Source organism: Heloderma suspectum, chromosome 1, assembly GCF_057233095.1.
Source record: "Heloderma suspectum isolate Gila_16-S chromosome 1, 16-S_ref, whole genome shotgun sequence".
Taxonomy (NCBI): Eukaryota; Metazoa; Chordata; class Lepidosauria; order Squamata; family Helodermatidae; genus Heloderma; species Heloderma suspectum.
The window spans coordinates 183,122,658-183,145,487 of record NC_139458.1 but is presented as its reverse complement, the minus strand read 5'-3'; the positions used below and the strand labels follow the sequence as shown (position 1 = coordinate 183,145,487).

Sequence of the window (22,830 nt, the reverse complement as noted above, 5' to 3'; positions counted from 1 at the left end):
CCATCGCACTTGCGGGCAACAGGCTAGTTTAGGAGGCACAGAACAGACTGTAGCATGCACAGCTCTGCCCTCCATCAGAAGGCAATGGTCGTGGCGGGGCCTTAGAAGGAACAGCTGTGGTCTGCCACATCTCCCCCACTGTCTGCCACCTGAGAATCAAAAGTCCTCTCTCCTCTTCCTCTTGACTATGGCTCTTGACTTGCAGAAGTGGGGACTATTTCTTTCCTGAGCCCAAGTCATCAGCTGCTCTGGGGAGAGTGGGACTCACCTCCCGTCATTCACTCCTCCCCAGGGCCGGCCGTCTCATGAGGCAGGGTGAATCCCCCACCTCAGCCAGTGGATCTAGGAGGGTGGTGCGGTTGCCGCCGGGAGTCCCATCGTCGCTGCCACCACTGCCTGCTGCCGCTGCCCACTCTGTGCCTTACTCTGAATAAGGCATAGGCGGGTGGCCGCACTTCAGAGCCATGCCAGCTGCTACCCTGCTGTGGCAAAGGCTGCAGCATGAGAGTGCCTGGCACAGCTCTCCAAGGAGCCCACCCAGCCAAACACCTCACTCTGAGGGATCCTTTTTCAGAGCAAGGCACAGGCGAGCTCCAGGGCCACCTCCACACCGTGAGGTATTGAGGGCGAGGGGGAAGGCAGCAGCGGGCAGGGAATCTTGCACTCCCCCACCCCCCCACCCCACAGCAGCACCGGGCTTTCTCCAACTACCAGCAGTGGTGGCAGCAGGAGATCTTGCGCCAGCCCCGCTCTTCCCCAGGCTAAATCCCAGGTTGCAGCCAGGATTAGGAGAAACACATTGTTCCCCTTCATCCGCTGCCCAGTCTATTTAGGCCCTCTTTAGAGTTGGGGAAGAGGCAATGAGTTCTTGATTCATTGCTTCTTCCCCCTCCCTGCCTCCCATTTCTCAACATTCTGTTTCTTGGTCACACTCAGGACCAAACTACAGCAGGGAGAGGCTGTAGCTCAGCGACAGAGCACCTGCTTTGCATGCTAAAGGCCCCAGGTTCCATCCCCGGCATCTCCAGGTAGGGCTGGGAAAGAATCTTGCTGAAAAACTGGAGAGCTGCTGCCAGTCAGTGTTGACAATACTGGGCTAGACAGACCAGTAGCCTGACTCAGTATAAGGCAGCTTCCTATGTTCCTATATTAGCAAAACCTGATTGGTTCTCCCAGTATTTAGATATTTACTTAAAAGCAGCCACAGGGGCTTTGTGATTTATTAGGTTCACAGCACTGGAGAAGAAGTCTTTAAGTATTCCCTCCCGCTTTTTTTCCCTATTTAAATCTCCCCTCAAAACTTTTTTTTTTTAAACTGTGCTCCTCTACTCAAAATCGGAGCTCCCCTCCCCCGTGGCTGCTTTAAAAACTGAGGAAAATAATGGTGGCAGATCTGATTTATTGTTTATTGCTGATATTTATTTTATGAATGTTTAATTTGTGTTGTTAGCCACCTCGAGTTGTTTTACAAAAAAGAAAGGCAGGATATATAATTTTCAAATAGAGAAATAGAACATTAGATCTCTTGTTTCACTTGTGGTTTAGCCCTAACAGTAGGGGTGTTCAAACAAACCCCCTCACATGTTCAAAACATGTCGGGGAGACCGCATTGGTCAGACCTGCCCTCTGCCACCAACTCACCTAATGGTCACCCCTCCCGCCATCCATGAGTTCAGTGTTCCACGTATGTTTGCAAAGAGGAGGGGCCCCAAATGGCCTAGGATTAGGGATGTGAGAACTCACCCCAGCTCAGCTTCTCCAGACACCTGCTGAAGCAGCACCCCCACTCACACCCCACCCAGACCTGCGCTTGGGCCACCCCCACACTCGGCAAGTTGCCCAGGCTCACACCACAATCTAATCCAGTGAGCCGTTTTCCCAGCTTTGATTTCTACATAAAAAAGGAAGTTAAAATGCGCATATTTAAATATGCGCCGTTTGGGGCCTAGAAAGCTTAATAAGCGCAATTTTAGAGGGATTATATCCCTAATATTGCGCATATTAAGCTTTCCCGGCCCCAAGCTACGCATATTTAAATATGTGCATTTTTAACTTTCTTTTTTACGTAGAAATCAAGGGTGGAAAAATGGCAGCTGGTCACCGGATGACATCGCGGTGAGTCTGGGAGGGTGCGAGCGGGGATGAGTGTGGGGCGAACGAGGACAGCGTCTTGATGGGTGCAGTCCAGGGGTCATGGGCAGAGGGGGCCTGATGGATTCCCAGACCCAGTCAGGCGCCCATGACATCCCTACCTAGGATCCCCCTCACCTGGAGGAGCTCTAGGCTTGTATGCCAGCACAAACATAGAACCCCTTCTCACATGCGCTGTAGTCCAAAACTTCTGGAGATCTACATTCTGCCCACCCCTGTTCAGAAGTACTATACAAATGTTATTAATAGTATCATCACCATCATCTGTAAAATTGGCTCATTAGTAATCAAAGTTTCAACAACTAATAGGGCAATATCCAGTACTGCCACTGTGCTTCCACTCGATCTGGTGCACAAACGGGACCCACTGCTTGAACAATGGGGAGCTAGCAGTTCTAAAATCAACCCCAAGAACAAGTGGAAACACTCGTTTCCAGATCAGGACAGGTCAGCGGAGCTTCCTTCTGCAAGCTCCACCAACCTGCCCTTTTATGGAAATGAGCATTTCCACATGTTTGGGATTGATTTTAGAAACACTATCTCTGTGTCACACTAATGGTGGGACCTGCTGGAATGCAGGCAGACTTGGATACTGCCCATAGGCTCTGATTATATTATTATTATTATTATTATTATTATTATTATTTCTTAGACGCCTTCTCAAAAAATACTGTCACCCCATCCTATCTGGTGTTGCTGACAATTGTGAGAACATAAAATTGTGAGGCACCTCTGAGCTCTGTGGCAATGTGAATATGCCAAAGCTTGCTCTTGACCTTGTGGACAGCCATCTGGAAGCAGATTCTTTATTAATGAAGCCAAAAGAGGTTTTTCTACTGACCTTAGACAAGCTGTTGAGCAAGAAGGGAAACTACATCTGGTACAGAATGCATGTACATTATTCAGTCAGCGCCAATCATGTGCAGGTCACAGCCACCTTACGATTTTAGATTTATTTCAATGTTTCCAATAAAAAGAAATGGACTGCAATAAAAACTGCATAAGGGGTATAGCGGTAACTATACTTACAAATGAGGGATTTTAAAATGTGTTGCATCCATAATATTTTATTTATAGAAGGTTACATACTGGCTTAGAGTAGGTCTATGTGAGTAGAAGGAACACAGAGAGGGTTACCTCAATTTCTTCCATCTGCAGCCTTTTCTTTTTTTATTATTATTTTTTATTGTAAATTTCAACAGAACAAAGCAAAACAAAACCATAAAAGAAAAGAAAAAAGAAAAAGATATGTCAACATGATTGAATGTATCCATTTCAGTTAATACATGTGAAATGTACAGCTTTCTAAAAAATAAAAGAGACTATACATAAACTTCAACAAAGACAGACCAAATACACACACACACACACACGCAGCCTTTTCTGTTTCCGATATACTGGCTCCAGAGGGTCAGGGGACCGCCCAGAGTGGCTTTCAGGGCCATAGAGGGCTGCAGATAGCGGGGAAACTGGGATTCCCCCATCTCTTGCACAAGAAGTGCTCTCCACTTGTCTGGTGGGTTGGCCAATGAATAGCAGAAAGAGTAGGAAATAATGGCAGAACTGTTGTGGTCACACTAAATAAGCACTGATATTTTTTAGTCAGAGAAAATTCTTAGGAGCAAACTTTCCGTCTCTTATGATTGGGAACCATTGCCTGCCCTGCTGAAACCATCAAGACAGAAACTAGGAAACACTCATTACCGGGAATCACCTTCACATGAAAGACTAACTCTACTTGTACACATTTAGGGCAGTGGTGCAGCTAGGGTGCCATTAGTCCACGGCTGCACAGTGCCCCCCACGACCCCCATGGCAACCCAGAGAGCAACAGTTGATCAGAGCAGCAGAAACAAACACCATTGCTGCAGTCCCGATTTAAATGTGTTTAAAATGCAAAACTGCACATGGCTCAGAGTATTTTTTTTCTTTTCTTTTTAAATCAGCATTGGCAAACGGTGTTGTTATTATTTGAACATATCAGGATGTAGAAGCAGCTGTAAATCATGGAATGGTGGTTGGGCGGGGGGATGAAGAAAAATGTTAGTTTTGTGCTTCATATGCCTGTCTAAAGCCCCCCACCCTTAAAACCATGCCGTCCAGGGTCTAGAATTATTTAGCTGCACTACTAATTTGGGGAGCAGCAAAGGTTTTTTAAAAACCATTCAAACTCTCCACATCCTTTCCCACAGGTAATCCACTATAAATGCAGTGGAAATTACTGTGTGTTCTATGGGAAAGGGTAATGAAGACTACCTGTCAAACCAGGCCATTATTTTGCTACACAATGTGAGCCTTCTCCCAGCCGCCCTGCTGGCCTATCAACCCTCTGCTTGCACATTTCCGCACGCTGAATACCAACCTACAGGAAAAGAATGAATTCAGAACCTCATGCTGACCTTTCCTGCCAGCTGGTGTTGACCTTTCTGACCTCATTAGAGCGCTAGGTATGGAAGCCTAAATAAAGAGTTGTTGATATACTTGAGGATGGATTAAGAGAAGCAGGAATTTGCCAGGCTAGAGCATAGTTATACATGTTGCTGAAGCACTGAGTTATCATGCTTTTCATCAGACTGTCCAAGAGATGATCAGTCTTCTCTTGCATGTGTGGAGAGAGCCAAGGGAGAAAACAGCTGAGGCTTCAATCTGCAACCCTATTATGCCAAAGCAGATCCATTTGCTTCAGGGGGAGTCCCGTAAAGGATTATGGATCGATACCTGAGATTCACACTGAAATCAGTAAAGCAGGGGTAGGCAGTTGCGGGAGGTCTGGGGGCCATTTTCTCTCTCTCTCACACACACACACACACACACCCTGCCGGTGAGCTGCACCCCTGAAAAAGAAACAAAAATAAGTGTCCATAGCGAGCTAATTTTTGCAAACTAATTGCAAGCTAATTTTGATCCCTTTGGCACCCTTTGATCCATCTACAGACACCATTTTTAAAATAACAATTGAGGGGGGGGCTACAAGAGTGGCAAGATCCACAAGGGGCCTGTGGCCCATGTGTTGGCCACCCCTGCAGTAAAGGAATGGCTAGAGTCATAGGCTGCATGCAGAGTGGTGCATGAACCTTGGACAGATTCAGGCACTTATTAGATGCTTCCATACAATGCACTCTGAGATTTAACTGAGACAAGAGGCACGTCTGCATTGTAGTGCCAATTCACATGTTATTCTGCTAATAGAGCTGGGGTGGGCAGAAGGTAGATCTGGATTTACTGGGAGATCTCTGGGTGATTTGCAGTCTATTGGCAAGGATTTCTGACTCCCAATTGTTTAACAATAGCTGCAACAAAATGACAACCCCCACAAATTATACTGCTGAAATGAAGAAAGCTTGGGGTAACCAGGAATGGATTTGTGAGCTCCATTCAAAATTTTGGTATTCAAAATAACTTCCTGGGCTCAGAATTCTTTCAGTTTAGGTGTATGTCTTTTGGACCAGGCTACACTTTGTGGATGTCATGTTTCTAGTAAAAAACAAAGTAGATTCCACAAGACTGATGTCTACCCACCCCTGTGGTAAAGAAGTTTCTTCAACATGGTCAGGTCCCTTGCCAGCCCACGGGTATCATGCTGGACAGGTGGATGAAGATGCAGAAGGTAGATTAACAGTGCAATCCTCTACATGTCTACTCAGGAGCAAGCCTGATTGAGTTCAATGGACCTTACTCTCAGGTAACTGTGTATAGCAGCCTTCCCCAGCCTGGTGTACTTCAGCTCTCATCAGCCCTAGCTAGCATGGCCAATTGTCAGGAATGCTGGGAGTTGTAGTCCAAAACATCTGGAGGGCACCAAGTTGGGAAAACCTGCTGCATGGCATTCCAACATAAGTGTAGGAAACGGAGGTCAAGAAGTTTGAGAAACACTGCTTGTACAGTTATTTGTACGGATAATAAGGGATTAACATCTGTAAATTAAGGCTATTTTCATGCAACTTCCTAAATTAAGTTAACATTAGGTTGGATCCAGTTATAGTCATACTTGGAGTAGACTCACAGAAATCAATGGGACTTAAGTTAGTCATGATTAATTTAAGTCCCACTGATTTCAATGGATCTACTCTGACTAAATCTGGATCCAACCCATTCTTTTAAATTAGTATTACATTTTTTTATCATTCATCATGACGACCCTTGGATTCTGTTTTAATATAATAGACCCAGAAGAGGGGAAAAGAAGCTGTAGAGATAAATTAAATAACCTCTATTGTTTTGTCTATTTCCCATTCTTATACTGCCTTTCTGCCCAATGGGTCCACTGGACAGTTTTGAGGGATGTTTTTTGCTGTTGTATCATTTTGTTTCCGCATACTGTCATGTCTCCATTGTAACAACCTGAAGAAAAATGACAAGCTTATTCAAACCTCCCTTTGAAGCAATAAAGGTCTATATAATCCCATGTCTTCACATTTATAAATCTATGCTCATTGTATTCAGAGTGTAGCCCCAACCCAATAACCTTCTACATTCTAAAGGTGGGATGGTATCAGCTTGCCAGCTGCAAGGTCAGGGACCTTATGATGGTTCCCATTCAGCTGTCCTCACTGTGCAAGTAGGATTAAATGACACCATAGTATAAAACAGCTGAGTCTCATCTTTACCACATTTTTCATTGTTGATATTCAGGCATAAATAAATAAGGCATCTGATGTTTGCCATGGAGTAATAACCACTTAAAGAATGAGACTGCAAGCTGAAAGTTCATACTTTTTTTTTTTTCTTTCAACTCATGATTTATTTTAGAAGCAGTGAGTTTTTAATGGACTTTTGTGTTTTGGTGTTTTTAAAAAATCTTTTAAAGCTTGCCAGTTCAGTGGAGGAAAGCTCTTCTGCTGTTGTGACCAGGGGAAAATGAGAAGTAGAATTATAATCACCTAGCAATTACTCCCTTTTATGTGGAGCAAAGGCAGCACCTGTATAATTAAGTATACTCCACATCTTTCAAAGACTCAAGATTTCCTCCCAGTCCCTCAATGTGACATGGAAAAAGAAGAAGAGGGGTAGGGGGATAACCTGAAATCAAGATCTGCAGCTCTCAGTTTGAAGGATTGACTCTGAAAATCGAAAGTCATCTCATACATCAAAGAATGCCTCTGATTGCCCTTACTCTCTGATTAACATACCATTAAAGCAGTGATTGGTGTTGACATTTCTGAAGAAGGCCAATCCATGGGGGAAAATAAAATAGAGTCTAAAGCATTGCCATATACTGTGGAGGCAGGAGAGTTTGCCATCTGATGTGATGGGGTGGGGAGATAATCTTTGAGGGTGAGCAAGGAGAGTGGTTGTCTGATAGAAAAAAGACGTGACAAATTCTGACAAGTAGGGCAAAAACTCTATGCAAAGGTAATATTGTTTGTGTAGGCTTCAACCTGAAGAGATCTTTTTTTTTCTCCTTCAGACAGCATGTCCTGGCTTGGTAGTGGTTGTCTAGGATTATGAATCAGCCACAAGAGCAAAGTCACTACTGAGAAGACTCAGAGGGAAAAAAATTCTCATCGGTCTTGTTCACATGTTTTGATACGAAACAAAACAGTGCTACTTAACTAGTCAGCCTGTAGCAGGATAGCATGAGGATGATGGTAAGAGATAACAATTTTAAAAGCAAAAAATTGCCATGGGTAAACTGCCATGGTAACGAACCATACACTTGTGAGCATTCATATCTTCTGAGAATGCATGCAGCATAATGCTCTGTGGTTCCCTTAAGATGGGGGTTGTGCCCTCTTTCTATAATGGGCAAGCCACCCAAACAATGACAAAGAAAGGGAACAGTACAGTTTCTCTCATAAACGCCCTGCACAACTGAAAGAATGTGTCGAAAAAGCTCTGCACAAACCTTTAATTAAAAAATCCACCCCCCAGATAATTAATGAATACGCTCCCAACATTTTCATCATAAAGCCTACAAGAAGAATCTTCCCCCCCTCCACCCCCCATTTCAATCACTCTCAGATCTTTTCAATAAAACAAAGACTCCAATATAGGAAGAGTTGGTCATGAGAAAAACTCCACTGAAACCAATGGAACCAGTTACTCATAACTATCTTCAAGTCCCATTGTCATCAATGGGACTTGGTAGTGGCTAACTTTATCTCAAATTGAGCTGTGGAGCATTATGGTATAATGACTGCTGGTTAAGCCCTTTTCAGGCATTCAACAGTTGTCATCATGGAGGCAGATGGGATGTACACTCCGTCCCCATCCATTCCACTCCTAACCTTTCCATGTTGATGGGGAAGGTCTGACTGCACAGGGTCCCTGAATCTGTTGAGTACTGTAATTATGTTTAGTCACACATGGTTACAGCCTTTCTTTAGACCTGCCCCATCAACACAGGGAGGTTGGGACTGGAAAGGACTGTGCCAGGCATCCCCATCTGTCCTCCAGGAACACCTGAAGAGGCCTAGCAATGTAGCAAGAATCAGAATAAGTTCTAAGAAATCATGTGCTGGTTTGTACGTAACACTAAGTCAGGATTTAGCATTATGTGCATGAGCCTCTGTGAGCTCAAGTGAAGCCTCAGGCTTATGTACTTCCCCACCCCCTCCTCCTCATTTGGCTGAAAAGAGGCTCCTAACACATTTCTTAGTTCACTTTCCTGATTCCCTGCTTGTTGCAATATACAAAACAGAAATCATGGTTTAAAACAAACACTTGTTGTTTGTCCAGGGTTTGTTGTTGGCTTGTTTAGCAATTGACTAGAATTTGTTTTGAAGCTCGATATCTGGTTTGTATCTAACAACAAGTCAGAGGAATCATGCAGGGAGAGAAGAGGGGAGCGAGAGTATGTGAGCCTAGGGCTTCACAAGAAGCTCTTGAACATAATGCTCAACCATGGCTTAGCGTTACAGGCAAACACAACCAGTATGTCAGTTTCTTAAGGCAGTTCAGAAGCACAGCTATACCACAACATCGCTGTGATAAAATTATTCTGTTTTAAACTTTTAAAGGTTTTGATGTTGTGATTTATAATGATGTTGTACTTTATGATTTTGAGTTTTGTGAACTGCCCAGAGAGCTTCAGCTATTGGGCAGTTTAGAAATGTAATAAATAAATAATGCACCACCGTTGTCACCTCTTCAATTGTATAAACCAATTAATTCTTAGCATGGCACTTTTCCCATGCACAAGTAGCTTCCAACAAAAATGTCACCCAAATACATATGCTTAGAAAACTCTATGATCCAGAGGTCCACAGCATCCTAAGGGCCCTCAGACACCCTGCCTTGATTGGATCAAGCTCTACCAGATGCCACGCAGGTTGCACCTAGGACTGCAGGGACAAAGAAACAAATAATGATTGATTCCCGTATTTTTGAAAATATAACATTGAGGAGTAATTCAGATCCATCAAAGTAATGGAAATACTATAATTTACACTATAGCATTTTCAGAATAGGCTTTATTTGTTGTTTAATTCAGGAAAATGAATGGCTTCTTTTTTAACAATAAAACAACACTACCTCGATAACCAGGTAAGACAGGTAAGCAAAATCAATAAATTTTAGTGTTCTCAACTTTAATAAAATCAGATGGCACATCTGGTAAAAATGTTCATTTTAATTATTTTATATTGCTAACATTGATTGCACTGAGTAGCTTGCAAATTCAATCTGCAATCTTTTATGAGGTTCCTTTATGTCTGTGTTCTGTGTCCTTACGTTTAGTGGTGGTGATCTCCTGTTGATACCTGAGTCTCTTCCCTGCTCCAGGTTCAGAGTGTGTGAAAGTCATGGCTGGTGGTTTTGGGGGGTCTTTGTTAAAATGTATTGGAATTCTCCACCACAACTCCTTTACATTTGTAATTAAAGGGAAAAAAGTCTAATAATTGTTTGAAGTTATCCTTCTTTTAATGGTTATTAAATGGTTATAAAATATCAATGAGAAGATCATGATTTCTTATCATTTATTCAATATTCTAAATTATTCAATGCATGTTCAAGTATATTGGTTAATTTTTGATTAGGTGTTTTAGAACATTTGGGAGCCAACAATGATATATATTGGTGACTGGTCCAGTAAAGCAGGGTAGTTCCAAGATAATCCGAATGAATAATTCAGCTTTACCTGTCCATCTCTTGCTGAATACCACTGGGGCGGGGAGGGGGGGATCTTCACAACAACGGAATGAGAAGAGCATTGGAGTATTATCTGGATTTTCATGGAATTGGCTTTGGTCTGCCAGGGACACACAAAGCAAGAACAGCCGAGTGTACCAAACCTTTAAAATCCGGTTTTCACCAGTTGCACAATGCTTGAAAAGAGCATATTTCCAGGTTGGGTGGGGAGAGTAGAACTGAATGTCATCAGCCTGGCAGGGGCTGCTCAACCAATGAGACAGGCTTGTTTCCCCATCCCTGTCCAGGCTCCTGCCCTGCTACTACATGATTATGAATGGAGAGTAACTAATTCACAATTCCATTCCAGCAAACTGTCACAGAGTTACACCCCCCCCCCTCCACACACACACTTTTCCTCAATGTGCGCACTTTCGCATGAAGAAGCCAAAATCCCCGATTCTCCAGTGCGGAATCTGAAGGCTCCTCATGAGACACCCCCCCATTTTGCCCCATTCCAGCAAACTGTTGCGGAGATATAGCTTCCAACTCCCCTTTCTCCTTCCTTGGGCAGTTCTCCCTGCTCGCAGTGACAGACTTCTCTGCACCTGTCAGGAGTGTTTCTGAACACAGGGAGTTGAATAGCTGTTCAGATTCTGAAGGAGAACCGTCAGACATGGGAGAGGTGTTTTCCCAGGCTAGTCCAGATATGAGTAGGCCTGCTTCTCAGGTTACAAACATCCAGATGGCTGAGCATGAGGGTCCCTCCTTACCCCCCCCCCGAGAGAAGCAGTGAACAGGAGGAGGCGGGGTTTGGGGAAGATGACGTAATAGATGCTAGATGCATAGGAATGTACGAAACACCTACCTGGTTCTGCGCTGGGGCATCCATGGTGGGGGGGAGGCGCTCCGTCACTCCCCCTAGAATCCTCCCTGGCTGGCTTCGCTCCGTGGCAGGTCCGCTGAGCCTCCGGCTGGGGCCAGCTGCAGCCGGAGTTCTGGCTGCAGCTGGGCTGCTGCGGACGCAAATGGCAGCCGTTGTAGCGGCCGCCACTTGTGTCCTTCCAGGCTGCCATGATAGGCTACGTAAGTATTTACGTAGCCTATCACAGCAAAGGGCAGGGGCGCAAACAGCAGCCGCTATGCCGTTTGCGCCCATGCTCTTTGCCGTGATAGGCTACGTAAGTATTTACGTAAAGTATTTACGTAAAGGCAACTACGCCAATGGCAGCCGCTACACCATTTGCGTGGCTACCTTTACCGTGATAGGCTACGTAAATACTTACGTAGCCTATCATGGCAGCCTGGAAGGACGCAAATGGCGGCCGCTACAACAGCCGCAGCAGCTGGCCAAGAGACCAGCTGCCGCTGCCGGAGCCACCGCTGGAGCTGCCGCCGGAGCCGCTCCAGGTAAGCTTCATCCCGGGGGGATTCCGCGGGTGGTGGGGGGTGGGAGGCCGTTCCGCCATGGGTTTCGGGGGGAGAAATTCATGGCGGAATTCTCCACCATCCCTAATGCAGACGCAGAGCAAAGACAGAGAAGGCAGGGGCAGAACTTAAATTGTCTACCCGATTGGCCTTATGTGAAAAGTTGTGCTTAGAGGCCTCATGAGAAGAGACAGACCTCCCCCGCTTAAGTTAGGCTAGCCAGACCACCTTCTTCTTCAAATGGTGGGCAACTCTCATAAATCCCATTTGAATCCCCTGAAGGCATTCCTTTGTAGACAGTCTCTGAGAATTTGCATCTGTATGACCCTGTGAAGTAATGGATTAAAAGCTATAGACTGAAGCCTCTTGTCTGTGTATGTTTGGGCATTGAAGTAAAGTGGGGGCTAAGGGAATCTTGACAGCACCCTTGATCCAGAGACCATGGTAGATTGCTATTGCAATTAAGCCCTTATGCGTATAAGGGTTTTTTGCCCTTAAGCCCTTACTGCAAGCATCACAGTAGCGAAGTTACAAGAAGCAAAGTTATGAAACATCAGAGAAGCGACTTCACACAAGATCAGAGACACGACTTCACACAACATCAGAGAAGCGACTTCATATAACATCACAGAAGCTAAGTACGCAAACATCAGAGAAGTGCATAATCATCAAGAGTAGTTACTCCCACTGGCAAAAAGGAAGTGCAATCCAATTCTGAAGGCTCAAAAGAGTGCTCTAGCACTTTAATGTGTTGGAAAGGCAGGTTAGTTATTTTAGTTACCTAGATTACCAAGGGCACAGCCAGGTGAAAGACACACCCGTAGGAATGCCCCTATCATACTGAATTTAAAGTGGAGGGATCTGCTCCTATGGGTTGCAGGACCCTTGGGAATGGGTGCAGGGGACTGCAGTGGAATGGGAGAGCTGGCAGAAATCCCTGCTTTTTGTAGAAGCAAAAAAGCAATTTAAGATCCAAACCATTATTCCAATAATTCACAAATGGCAGCCACATATCCATCACATCCATGTTTTTATCTAATCCTTCTCAAAGACCCACAGAGCATTAAGGCTATCAGCATATCCATTTCTCCTATATCTACTGGCTGACCACTTATTTTGGCCCTCCTGAAGACTTCTGATTGGGAATATTTGCAGTAAAGCCTAAAGCATAGTTTCTAATTGTGACTTCATGGGCATGTGAGAATTTCCAGAATGACCAATGACATAAGTAAATTTGGAAATCCTGCTAGTGAAAATATTGGTGAACACAACTACAATTCATTATCCACACATTTCATTTTTCTTAGGGCTTAGGGCTCTAGAGCAGGCATGGGCAGAAAGTAGATCTCCAGATGTTTTGAACTTCAACCCCAAGCATTCCTGACCATTGGCTTGCTGGCAGAGGCTTCTGGGAGAAGAGTCCCAAACAACTGGAGATTTACCTTCTGCTCACCCCTGCTCGAGAGGGCCATCTCACCCCATCTTCCCAATGACTCACTCTGAGAGGGACCCTGCTTCACAAGGTAGAGCCCTTCCTCAGCGTGAGGCATTGTGCATCAAGGTGGCCCTGAAGAGTGCCCACACTGCCAACATGGCAGAAGTACTGTTTATAGTCTAACAGCTTACCACTGCAACAAAGCAGCCAGCAGTGCCCTTAGGGCTCTCTAGCATTATCTCGCCCTGTCCCAATGCCTCATTCTGAGGAAGGGTCCTACATCATGAGGCAAGGTCCTCTCTGAGCAAGGCAACATGGCGCAAGATGGCCTTGGAGAGCTTGTAGGAGCATCTGTGCCAGTGCCAGGCTGGTGGCTCTGATGTCGGTGGGGTGGTGAATCCGCTCTGGGTTTCAGTCAGAACCATTCAGAACTCTAAAGGAGCTGTCCGAGGTACTGAACCACCCCATGTCATCGGAGTCACCACCCTCCATTGGCCACTACTGCAGTAGCAAAAACTAGAGGAGGATGAACAGCAGCATGTGATATAGAGCCAGCAAGTCATTCCAGCATGGGGCAAAGGGGAGGAGGAGGGCAGCATTTGCTGGTGCAACTCAGGAAGCAGAATGTCTTTGGTTGGCCCTGTGGGCACTGCCCTACTTGTAATTAAAAAACAGAGACAGACAGATTCCCCCCCCTTTCTGATTCAGATTAGATTGAACAAAAACTGGATTTATTGAATCTGTAGGAATATAAAATGGATCTGTTTTTTAAATGGCTCAGTTCTGAATCTTCTACTGTGTGATGAGACCAAGGTATCATGATGCAATGGGATCCGTAGTTCTCATGCGACTCAGATGCTGTGGCTGCATCGTATACACACAGCGGCGTTGATGAAGGCCTCTCAGCAGCCTGTACCCCCACACAGCCCAGATAGGATTGTCTTTGCCATCTCTGGTAAATAATGCGAAGGGGGAAGGTTCTGAGGGATGTAGATAGGGTGGCCACTTAGGAATCGTCAATATAAGAGCGGAAAACAGGACTCAGATTTACACAACACTTGCATATGCTAAGTTATATGTATAGATGCAAATTCAGAAATAATGACCTGGTGCAGATGACACAACAGCCCAGCTTGGGTTAATAAACCCTTGGGGCACCATTATGAATATGCAAGCCTTGACCATGGGGTTGCTGTGGCTTGTCGCGTTGTGTGAACATGGCTGGTGGGGGTTATTTGAGGGTTAAACAACTCTCGTATAACCCACAGTCTGTTTTAGGGTTATGCCAGGACGGTTGAACCCTAGGTTCAGACAACACAAAAAGCCACAGCAACTCCCAGCCAGGCCTTGCATATTTGTAATGGCGGCCGGCACACACTGTAGCTCCTTGCAGGTAAATTAAACCTACAGTGGGCTGTTGTGTTGTGCAAACTTGCCCAGGTACTGTAACTTAAATAGAAATACAATACATCTGACCATAGTGGAGATGACTGTGACCTGGTGAGTCATGTGCCTCCTCGGTCAGCTGTTCTGACCCAGGTGCTAATTGTTGATGGACAACTTCAAGGCCCTGTGCTCCCTTCCTTCTTTATCTTTAAATGGGTTTTGGACTGGACAACCCTTCAAATAGAGGACCATCCTCTCATAGCCCTTCAAAACGAAGTTTGTCCTCTGTAAAGTAGGACACATGGCCATCCTAGCAGAGAGGATGATAGGTACAATCCCTTTTTGTGTCATTGGAGCACACTTGATCCCTCAAAGCTTGCCATGACTCTCCCAGAGCAGGTAGGTCTCTTTCTGTTGCTCCTACCACCCCATAGAGTCATCCAAGGGGCAGGGAGGTCTCTAGTGACTATAGGAGAAGTATGACAGATTCAAAGGCCTCTGAGGCCTGGAGTGCTATGATAACATCATTGTGTTGTCTGTTGAACCTTGCTTACTGAATTCAGGCTCCCCACAGGTAAACACTGACTATATACATTACTGGTTTATTAAACAGACTTATATACACATCCATGGCAGGGCTCTAAACACAGGCCTATACCAAGGCTAATACTAGTCCAAGGGAAAAGAGTGATGGGGAGGTTTGAAGGCTGGCTTGTATTTGAAGGGACAGTACAAAATTAATTAATTCACTGTGCCTAAAATCAACAGTAGGAATTTAACCAAGGCCTAGAAGCCCCCTTTGGACCTTGTCCCTCCTATTGCAATATGCTCAAGCTAGCAATCATTGATCAAGGTCCTTCACTACAAAAGGCAAGTTCTGCCGTTACAACCAGTTTACAGCTGTCCCTGGGTAGAGGAAGTGGTTAGTCCTCAAACTTCTTCATGACCCTTTCCTCGCGCATGTACAGGCTGGGCTGCTGCTGAGTCCCCATCACCCCAGCATGGCTCACACCAGCCACTATTTTAATTTCCCCACAATGCTCCCAACATAGTGTCACTCCAGAGCACTGTGGGAACTTTGAATGGCAGCTGCCCTGCAACGGGTCGGAGGAATGCTGCTGCCACACAGCAACAATCAGGGTGCACTGCTGCCACTGGGTAAAAACAGGAAGGGGCTCCTCCAACTCTGGAGCTGGCTCTGAGCATTTAACAATATCACCCCAATACAAGCAGCAAACTCTCACATGTTTCCTCTGCTACCCTACCCAACACCCCTTGTCAGCGTCTTCCAGTTGCCTCTAGAATCCTTCTCATGCCCTCATTATTGCACCAAAGACTCCTTCATGCTATTCTTTCATTAGTGTTTGTAGCAGAAGTGGCAACAGCAGCAGCTAGCAGAGGTAACTGAATGCCGGCTAATGATGTTGCTATTGTAGAAGGCTTCCCGTATTTTCAAATTTTTCTGTGGAGCCTAGGAAATTAGTAGACATGGTTTGCTGTCTGCCATCAACAGGAATTCATATTTATACAGCGTTCTTGCAATTATGGTACTGATTAATGATAAGTGCCCTGCTGTCTGCAATCTATTCCTTTGAGGGAACCACACTTTATGTTCCAAAAATGTTTTATACCTCTTAGCGATGCATTATTATTCTTCGCAGATCAAAGATCATGGTTGCCATGGAAACTGCAAAAAGTGGAAAGCTAGTCATGACATAGCAATGGCATAATGGGGAAGATCTGCTGGGAAATCACTCACTAGCCTGGGGTTTTGTGTTGGAAATGCTTGGGTGGATTTAAGTGGAAAGCCAAGTCGTCTCTGAGATCTAAAAGCGTTGTGGTATTAAATGCAAAATATCAGTAGCTGTTACAATCAACATGCTTGACTGTGTGCAATGCAACAGTACCGTCATCCTAATTTTTTTCCCCCAGATGAGATGCATGAACACCTCCATAATATGAATATCAGCTTATAAAACCCACAGCAAGCTTTTGTGGGTGCCCCATACTCTAAACGGAAATCCAACTCCTTGAATGAGGTGTGCTGAATTTTAAAATACAGGCAAGCTAAAATTGCAGGCTATTTTTGACAATTTAACAAAATATTTATTGTAGGCTTAAAATTCTGTCTACATCCTTTGTCGAATTGAGGGTAATCACAGTCAGTTATGCACTTCCTTGTCAACATCACAACAGCAATAATCACATTGGCCAGTAGCAGAATCAATACTTGGTTTTATGGTAATCAATGGGAAACTAGTTGCAACATGTGGGTTTCCAATGTTTTATTTAAGGAAGCGTTGTTTTTAGTAGAAAGGAGGGTCTTGATGTCTCCAAGTTTCATCCTTCCAGACCTTGTTGTAGAGAACATTAGAACTTTCCATTTATTTAAATCACAAGCTTTCCTGGCATGGTACACTATGTTCAAGTGAAATCTATTAAGCGTATGGATAAACAATTAGAGTTATAGGCAGGCTGAACCTACTGTTCCACTTTAACTGGTGGGCAGATTGCCTGAGTTACCACAGTTAAAGAAAGTATCCTAGCAGAGTTAATTGATTCTAGTTCCTGCTGGAGAAAGCCAACTCCAAAACAACTAAGGCGAGCACAGATCTGCACCACCATCACCTCATGTTCCAGTGGCCTAAAAATTTCAGATGCCATGTAATGGGGCTAAAGAAGACCGTAGTCCTCTCTACCAGTGGTCCGCCCATTACTCTACCAAACAAGTGCAATGCACTACAGAGCCAGAGCAAGTGATGGTGAAGTGTTTTTAACCAAAGACTCCAAGAGTGAAATACAATTAAGTCATCCCTCTGATGGAATAGCTTCCATCAACAGAACGGGGTGATTTCCTTAAAATCTCCTCCAGAGGGATGCTCCAGCTGTAGCAGGGATGAGAGAAGGGGAAGTCTCATTGCACAAGCAGAAGACCACGCACATGATGTTGGATATTGACCCTAACGATATTCTACAGCAACCCTAAGCATAGCATACTGCTGTAGTCATTCTGAAATTATGATAGCATGATTACATAATCATGATTAAGAGGTCATCATCTGAAAGAAACCACCAGATTAAATTGGTGAAAGTCTTCTATAACTAAAACCATGTTAATCATACAAGTATATTATTTGCTATCCATACATTATCATATTCTGATGGATCCAGACTTGCCTTTCCACAGATGGAAGAACTCCTTTCATTCACAGAAAGCACTGAGATCCAGCAGAGATTCCCACCAGAGGAAGGAGAGGGGAGGTGATTTTTACTGATTCCTTCTTCCATCTGCAGCCCCCAGCACAATCTCTCACACTATTCCAGGGGTCCCCAACCCTACAGAGCAGGTTTGCGGGGGGGGCAAAGGAGGGTGAAGTAGGATGGAGGAATCAGCTAAAATCACTCCCCTCCCTTCCTCTAGAAGGTGTGCCTATGGGTGGAGTTCCGCTCACAGATAATCTGGATACAATCCATTCTCTCTACAAATCCATTAGGCTCTGGGGCTGAAGGCAACAATCCATGAATAAATAGTTAATTGGTTGATTAATCACACAGTGCATATTTTCGGTGGAAATGTTGAAACACCCAAGAAAGAATATTTAGAGTTTATGGATTTGTTTTACTTTAAGATAATAATTTGCTCATCAGGAAAAAATTCATTGTTTTAGTTTAGCTGAAAAAAAATGTCAGTTTTGTTACATATTATTAAAAATTAAAGTATCACCAGCATCCAGATGCTATGGTGCTCATATTAACTGGCTAATTAATTAATCCATTAATTAAAAGCAAGCCAACTAGCTGATCATCACAGAACTTTACAAAGCTAACAGAAGTATTCAAAATAAATCATTATTCTGCCATCTACATAGCATTGAAGTCTATGGGGGAAAACAACCACCACAACGATGATCTTCATGGGGCCTGATGACACCCACCGTTTTTGAATTTTCCTTCATGTCAGAAAATTTCTCACATTTGTAATAACTTTTAATTCTGTACTTTAAAGCTTTGACTGGACGTTTGTCCTATGTTGGTTTTACATACGTATTTAAGTGGGAAAAAATATTCTGAAGTAAAAACATTGTGATAAATAGTCACTTATAAAGAGTATGACTCCACCCTGCCTAGCATCTCCTACTTTAGTACTTACGAATAAAACCATGTGAAGTGGACAGACTGACACTATCACCATCGTCAGCGCTTTTGCCGCTAGAAACTTCATCATCTGATTCCCACACAGAGAAGACTGAGGAGCCGCCAACTTCTTCAAACTTCCTCATTAAAATTCCACTCATAGCTTCAGCATTGTCACATGTACCTGTCAGAGGAACAGGAGAAATGAAGCATGAAAACATTCGACCGCTGACCATGCTATCAAGATCTTCAAAGTCATTGCTGGAGCGGGGGGGGGGGGAGGTTTGCAAACACTTTTGGCTTCTGCTTCTCCCTGGATAATGGTACTTTTACCAGCAGTCAAAGTGGAATTAAAAACTAAACTTGAACACACTTTGTTACATACAGAACTTTACTCCCGTGATTGAAGTGTAAGTATGTGTGTAGATGTGTAACTTTGAGAGGAACAATCAGATCTATGGCCTGGCTCAGACCAGGGTGGCCCTACCATTAGGCAGTGAAGCAATGGCAGATGCTGTGGGGCAGCAGCAGCATTTCCCTAGTCATTTGTCCTGAGCCCCCCTCTGTTGGAGGATAGAGCTGTGTGTGCCACACAGCCTGTTCTCCACGTCCAAAACTACACTGCTTCTCTCAGGTGTGGTGGAGGATACTATCCCATCACCGTTGTTGAAGTAAAATTTAACTGTCAGTCCACCACTTTAGAGTGGTGATGGTGGGGATCTTTGCCTCAGGCAACAAAATGCCTTGGGCTAGCCTTGGCTCAGAGCCAGGTAGCAACAATCTTCCTGTGGTGGAGTGCTTAGAGTGCCCCTACCCTTCATAACAGCGATAATAGCTTTGCATGCAAAAGGTCACGGGTTCAACCTCCAGATCCCCAGGTAGGGCTGGGAAAGACCCCTGTCTGAAACCCCGGAATGCTGCTGCCAGTGTAGACCTGGGTTAGGCAACTTGTGGCCAGCACAGCCAATGGTGAGGGATGATAGAAGTTGTAGGCCAAAACATCTGGAAGGCCACAAACTGCCCACCCCTGGTGTAGACAATACTGAGCTAAATGGACCAATTGCCTGATTCTGTCTAAGGCAGCTTCCTATGTTCCTGTACAGATGGCTGGTCACACAGAGGCCTAGTCTGAGCAAAGGAATAACAGCACAGAGCAGGCATCTGTTCAATTAGGCATCCTTGTGGAATGCCTCATCAAATGCGACATTATCTGCATGGTGGAAGGAAGAACAGTGTCCCTATTCTTCCACTATCTGATGGCTCTCGCCACCCAGGTAACTGCACAATTCCATTCACAGGCAAAAAGGTGAGGATACCTGCTTCTTCCGCGGTCCAAACCCTGAAGAGGCGGCCGCTGGCCGGTGTGCTCATGTTTTTGCCTACATCACTGTGAGTCATGTTTACTCAGACGTAATTCCCACTGTGTTCAACATCCTAACTGGTCCTACATTATATTATTATTATTTGACACGGAAAAGGATGTGTTGTGTCCAAACACTATTCAGGGCTGGTTTTCATTGTTGCAGCTCCAAAGCAAACCCATGAAGGTGCACTTTTTATGTCAGGTCTGCATTTGCCAAATGCTCAGAAATCCTACTCAGGAATTCATTATCCTGCCCACAGGCAAAAGAACCTCTGTTCTTCTGCTAAATTTATATAGACATTCACAGGAGGTTCCTTTGAAGCTATACAAACGAAATTCATTTGTTGAGGTTCCTTCAAAGCCACATGACTGCAATTCATTTGTGAAGTTACCACTTACAGTTTCTCATTGCAAAAATTCTCTGCAATAAATGAGGGACTAACAAAGGACATTTAGCCACAATTCTTTCATTTGAAGAAAGCACAATTCTTTAATTAGAGTACTGAAGCCTGACTTATTTTAAGGTACCTAAGAGCACACTTATTTGAAATTATGTATTGAAAGGAACAAATGGGATTAGCTGTGTGTTGCAAAAGAGTTGCCAGCCACCTAGTATTTGACTAGAAACAAGTTCTGTCATGTAACCAGTATGGCAGCCTGAAAAGTCAGTGGTTCAGATTCTCTTCAGGCTCCCATCTGATTATTTATTTATTTATTTATTTATTTAAGAGATTTAACATGCCCTAACAAGGCGGCTTCCACTATATAAAACAATACATAATTGAAATGAAAAACATATCACAATACCGTAAAATGTCATAAAATCCCAGAAAAACAACAGAAAAACAATTTGTGACCTCCTTTGAGTCTACCTTGTGGGAAAAAGTAGAAGATAAGTTGAATAAATAAATAAACAAACAAACAAACAAATAAAGTCTAATAACAATGGAATTATCAATAACAATAACCCAGAATAACAACTTTAAAAATAGTTACAACTATTTTCAACCAATGGTAAAATCATTTTAAAACAGCAGCTCTCATTATCAGTCTGAGAGAAAGCAACTCAAAACAAATGGGTTTAGAGTCCGTTTGAAAACCTGAACTGATGGGACCATACATATTTCAGTCAGGATCAAATTCCACAAATGTAGAGCCACAGCTAAAAAGGCCCTGTTCCCAGTGTACACCAATCTAATCGCTCTTTCAGGAGAGCATATCAGCAGCACCTCCTAGTCTGATCCTCAGATTTCATCCAAAGTATGTGAATGCCCCCAACACACAAGATTTTGAAAAGGTTCCACCTCTGATGCCCTAGCACAGCCTTACCCAACCTGATGCCCTCCAGATGTTATGGACCAACTCCCATCATCCCTAGGCAGCATGGCCAATGGTCAGAAATGCTGGGAGTTGCAATCCAAAATATCTGAAGGGCACCAGGTTGGGAAAAGACTGCCTTAAGAGATTATTCTACACAGGCTTTACCTGCCCTGCCCTGGCCCCACCCTAAAGGATCAGTAATGGTTTTAGCTGTGTTTCTAATGGTGTGTTTAGTTTTAATCATTTTTATTGTGTGATACTGTATTTTAATGTTACATTTGTTTGTGAGCTGTCCATAACTTCTGTTATGGGGTGGTTATATAAATACAATTAATAATGTAAAAAAGGGGGTTAAATGAAAAGTTGGCTAACATATGCCAGCTGGAGCTTTTCTAGATGAGGCTGGTAACCCACAGTTTCTACTTCCAGTTTCATCACAGAACTGAGATCAGATCTCTACTCAAAGAGCTTTTCCTTTCCTGCCTTTCCATATTACATAACCTCTAGGTGGTGCTCTGGTATAGGGCAATAACACAATTACACTAGTAGGGACTTGCGCTTTGTTTCAGGATGGAAAAAAATCCTGGATTTTCCCTGCTCCCCCACCCCCCTGTAAAAGAGCTCTTAAAAAACAGAAATGAAACTGGAAGGTCACAATGCTGTCTAAAGCACCCGTAAACAACGGTGAGTGAGGATTGATGAGTGCTAGCATACAATAAAAGCCTCACATATAAGCACCCCTAAAGTCAATGCAGCCCCTTGAAAAGCTGATATTTGGTTGGTGATTGTAAATACGTTTGAAGCTTGTACATCTCCCCACTAAAAATTTCCCTTCAGGCCTAGTCAACACATACAAGGTGGCAATGAGGTGGAGGAATCTTGAGGTAGTACCACTTTGGATTCCAGGTGGGAGAAACACAATCTGAAGGCTCCCCAATCTAAAAAAACAACAACCACATACTCCACAAACAGAAAGGAGAAGCTGAGCCAGAACTTTTTTTTCTGTGAGTTTTCTGCCCCTCAAAGGCAGACGCTGGACTCTGGTGTTTGCGTGATATTGAGGGAAGTGTCAGATTGCTTACTAAATAAACGGAAGCTATCACTTTAGCTTCAAAGAAAGGGTATCTTTAATGTATATTTTTCTATTCCCTATTACAGTACCTCACTAGAACCAAAATAGCCTCCAATAAAGAAAATGTGCCCCTTTCTCTGCAATAAATGAGGGACTAACAAAGGACAGCCCCAACTGATTAACATATTCCCTCAGTGATTAAAATCTGCCTCCTCTCATTCATCAACGAAAGCTAAACTGACTAAATGTACAGTTCCTGTCCATGCAAGAGCTGTTGAATCTAGACTGATACAGGCTCTACACCGCTGTTGACAAATGGCTGTGTTTTTACTGTAGAGTAAGTACTTCAGCATAGGAGATCATTGCCTTGTCGTGGTGCTGGAGCTTGAGCACCTCAATGATGTCATGAGCTAAACCGTGAAGGAACACCCAAGACGGGAAGGTCATGGCAGAGAGGTCAAACTAAATACGATC

The 22,830-nt window shown here is 44.0% G+C and overlaps 1 protein-coding gene across 1 annotated transcript in view; it reads right to left on the bottom strand.

The window, feature by feature from the left end:
- CSRNP3 (cysteine and serine rich nuclear protein 3) overlaps positions 1 to 18,762 on the bottom strand; it is an 86,270-nt gene extending 67,508 nt beyond the window's left edge. The window contains exon 1 of the mRNA XM_084829696.1: positions 18,618 to 18,762. Coding sequence (XP_084685822.1) covers positions 18,618 to 18,762 — 145 coding nt within the window. The remainder of the gene's footprint in view (positions 1 to 18,617) is intronic.
- Positions 18,763 to 22,830: the final 4,068 nt, after the last annotated feature.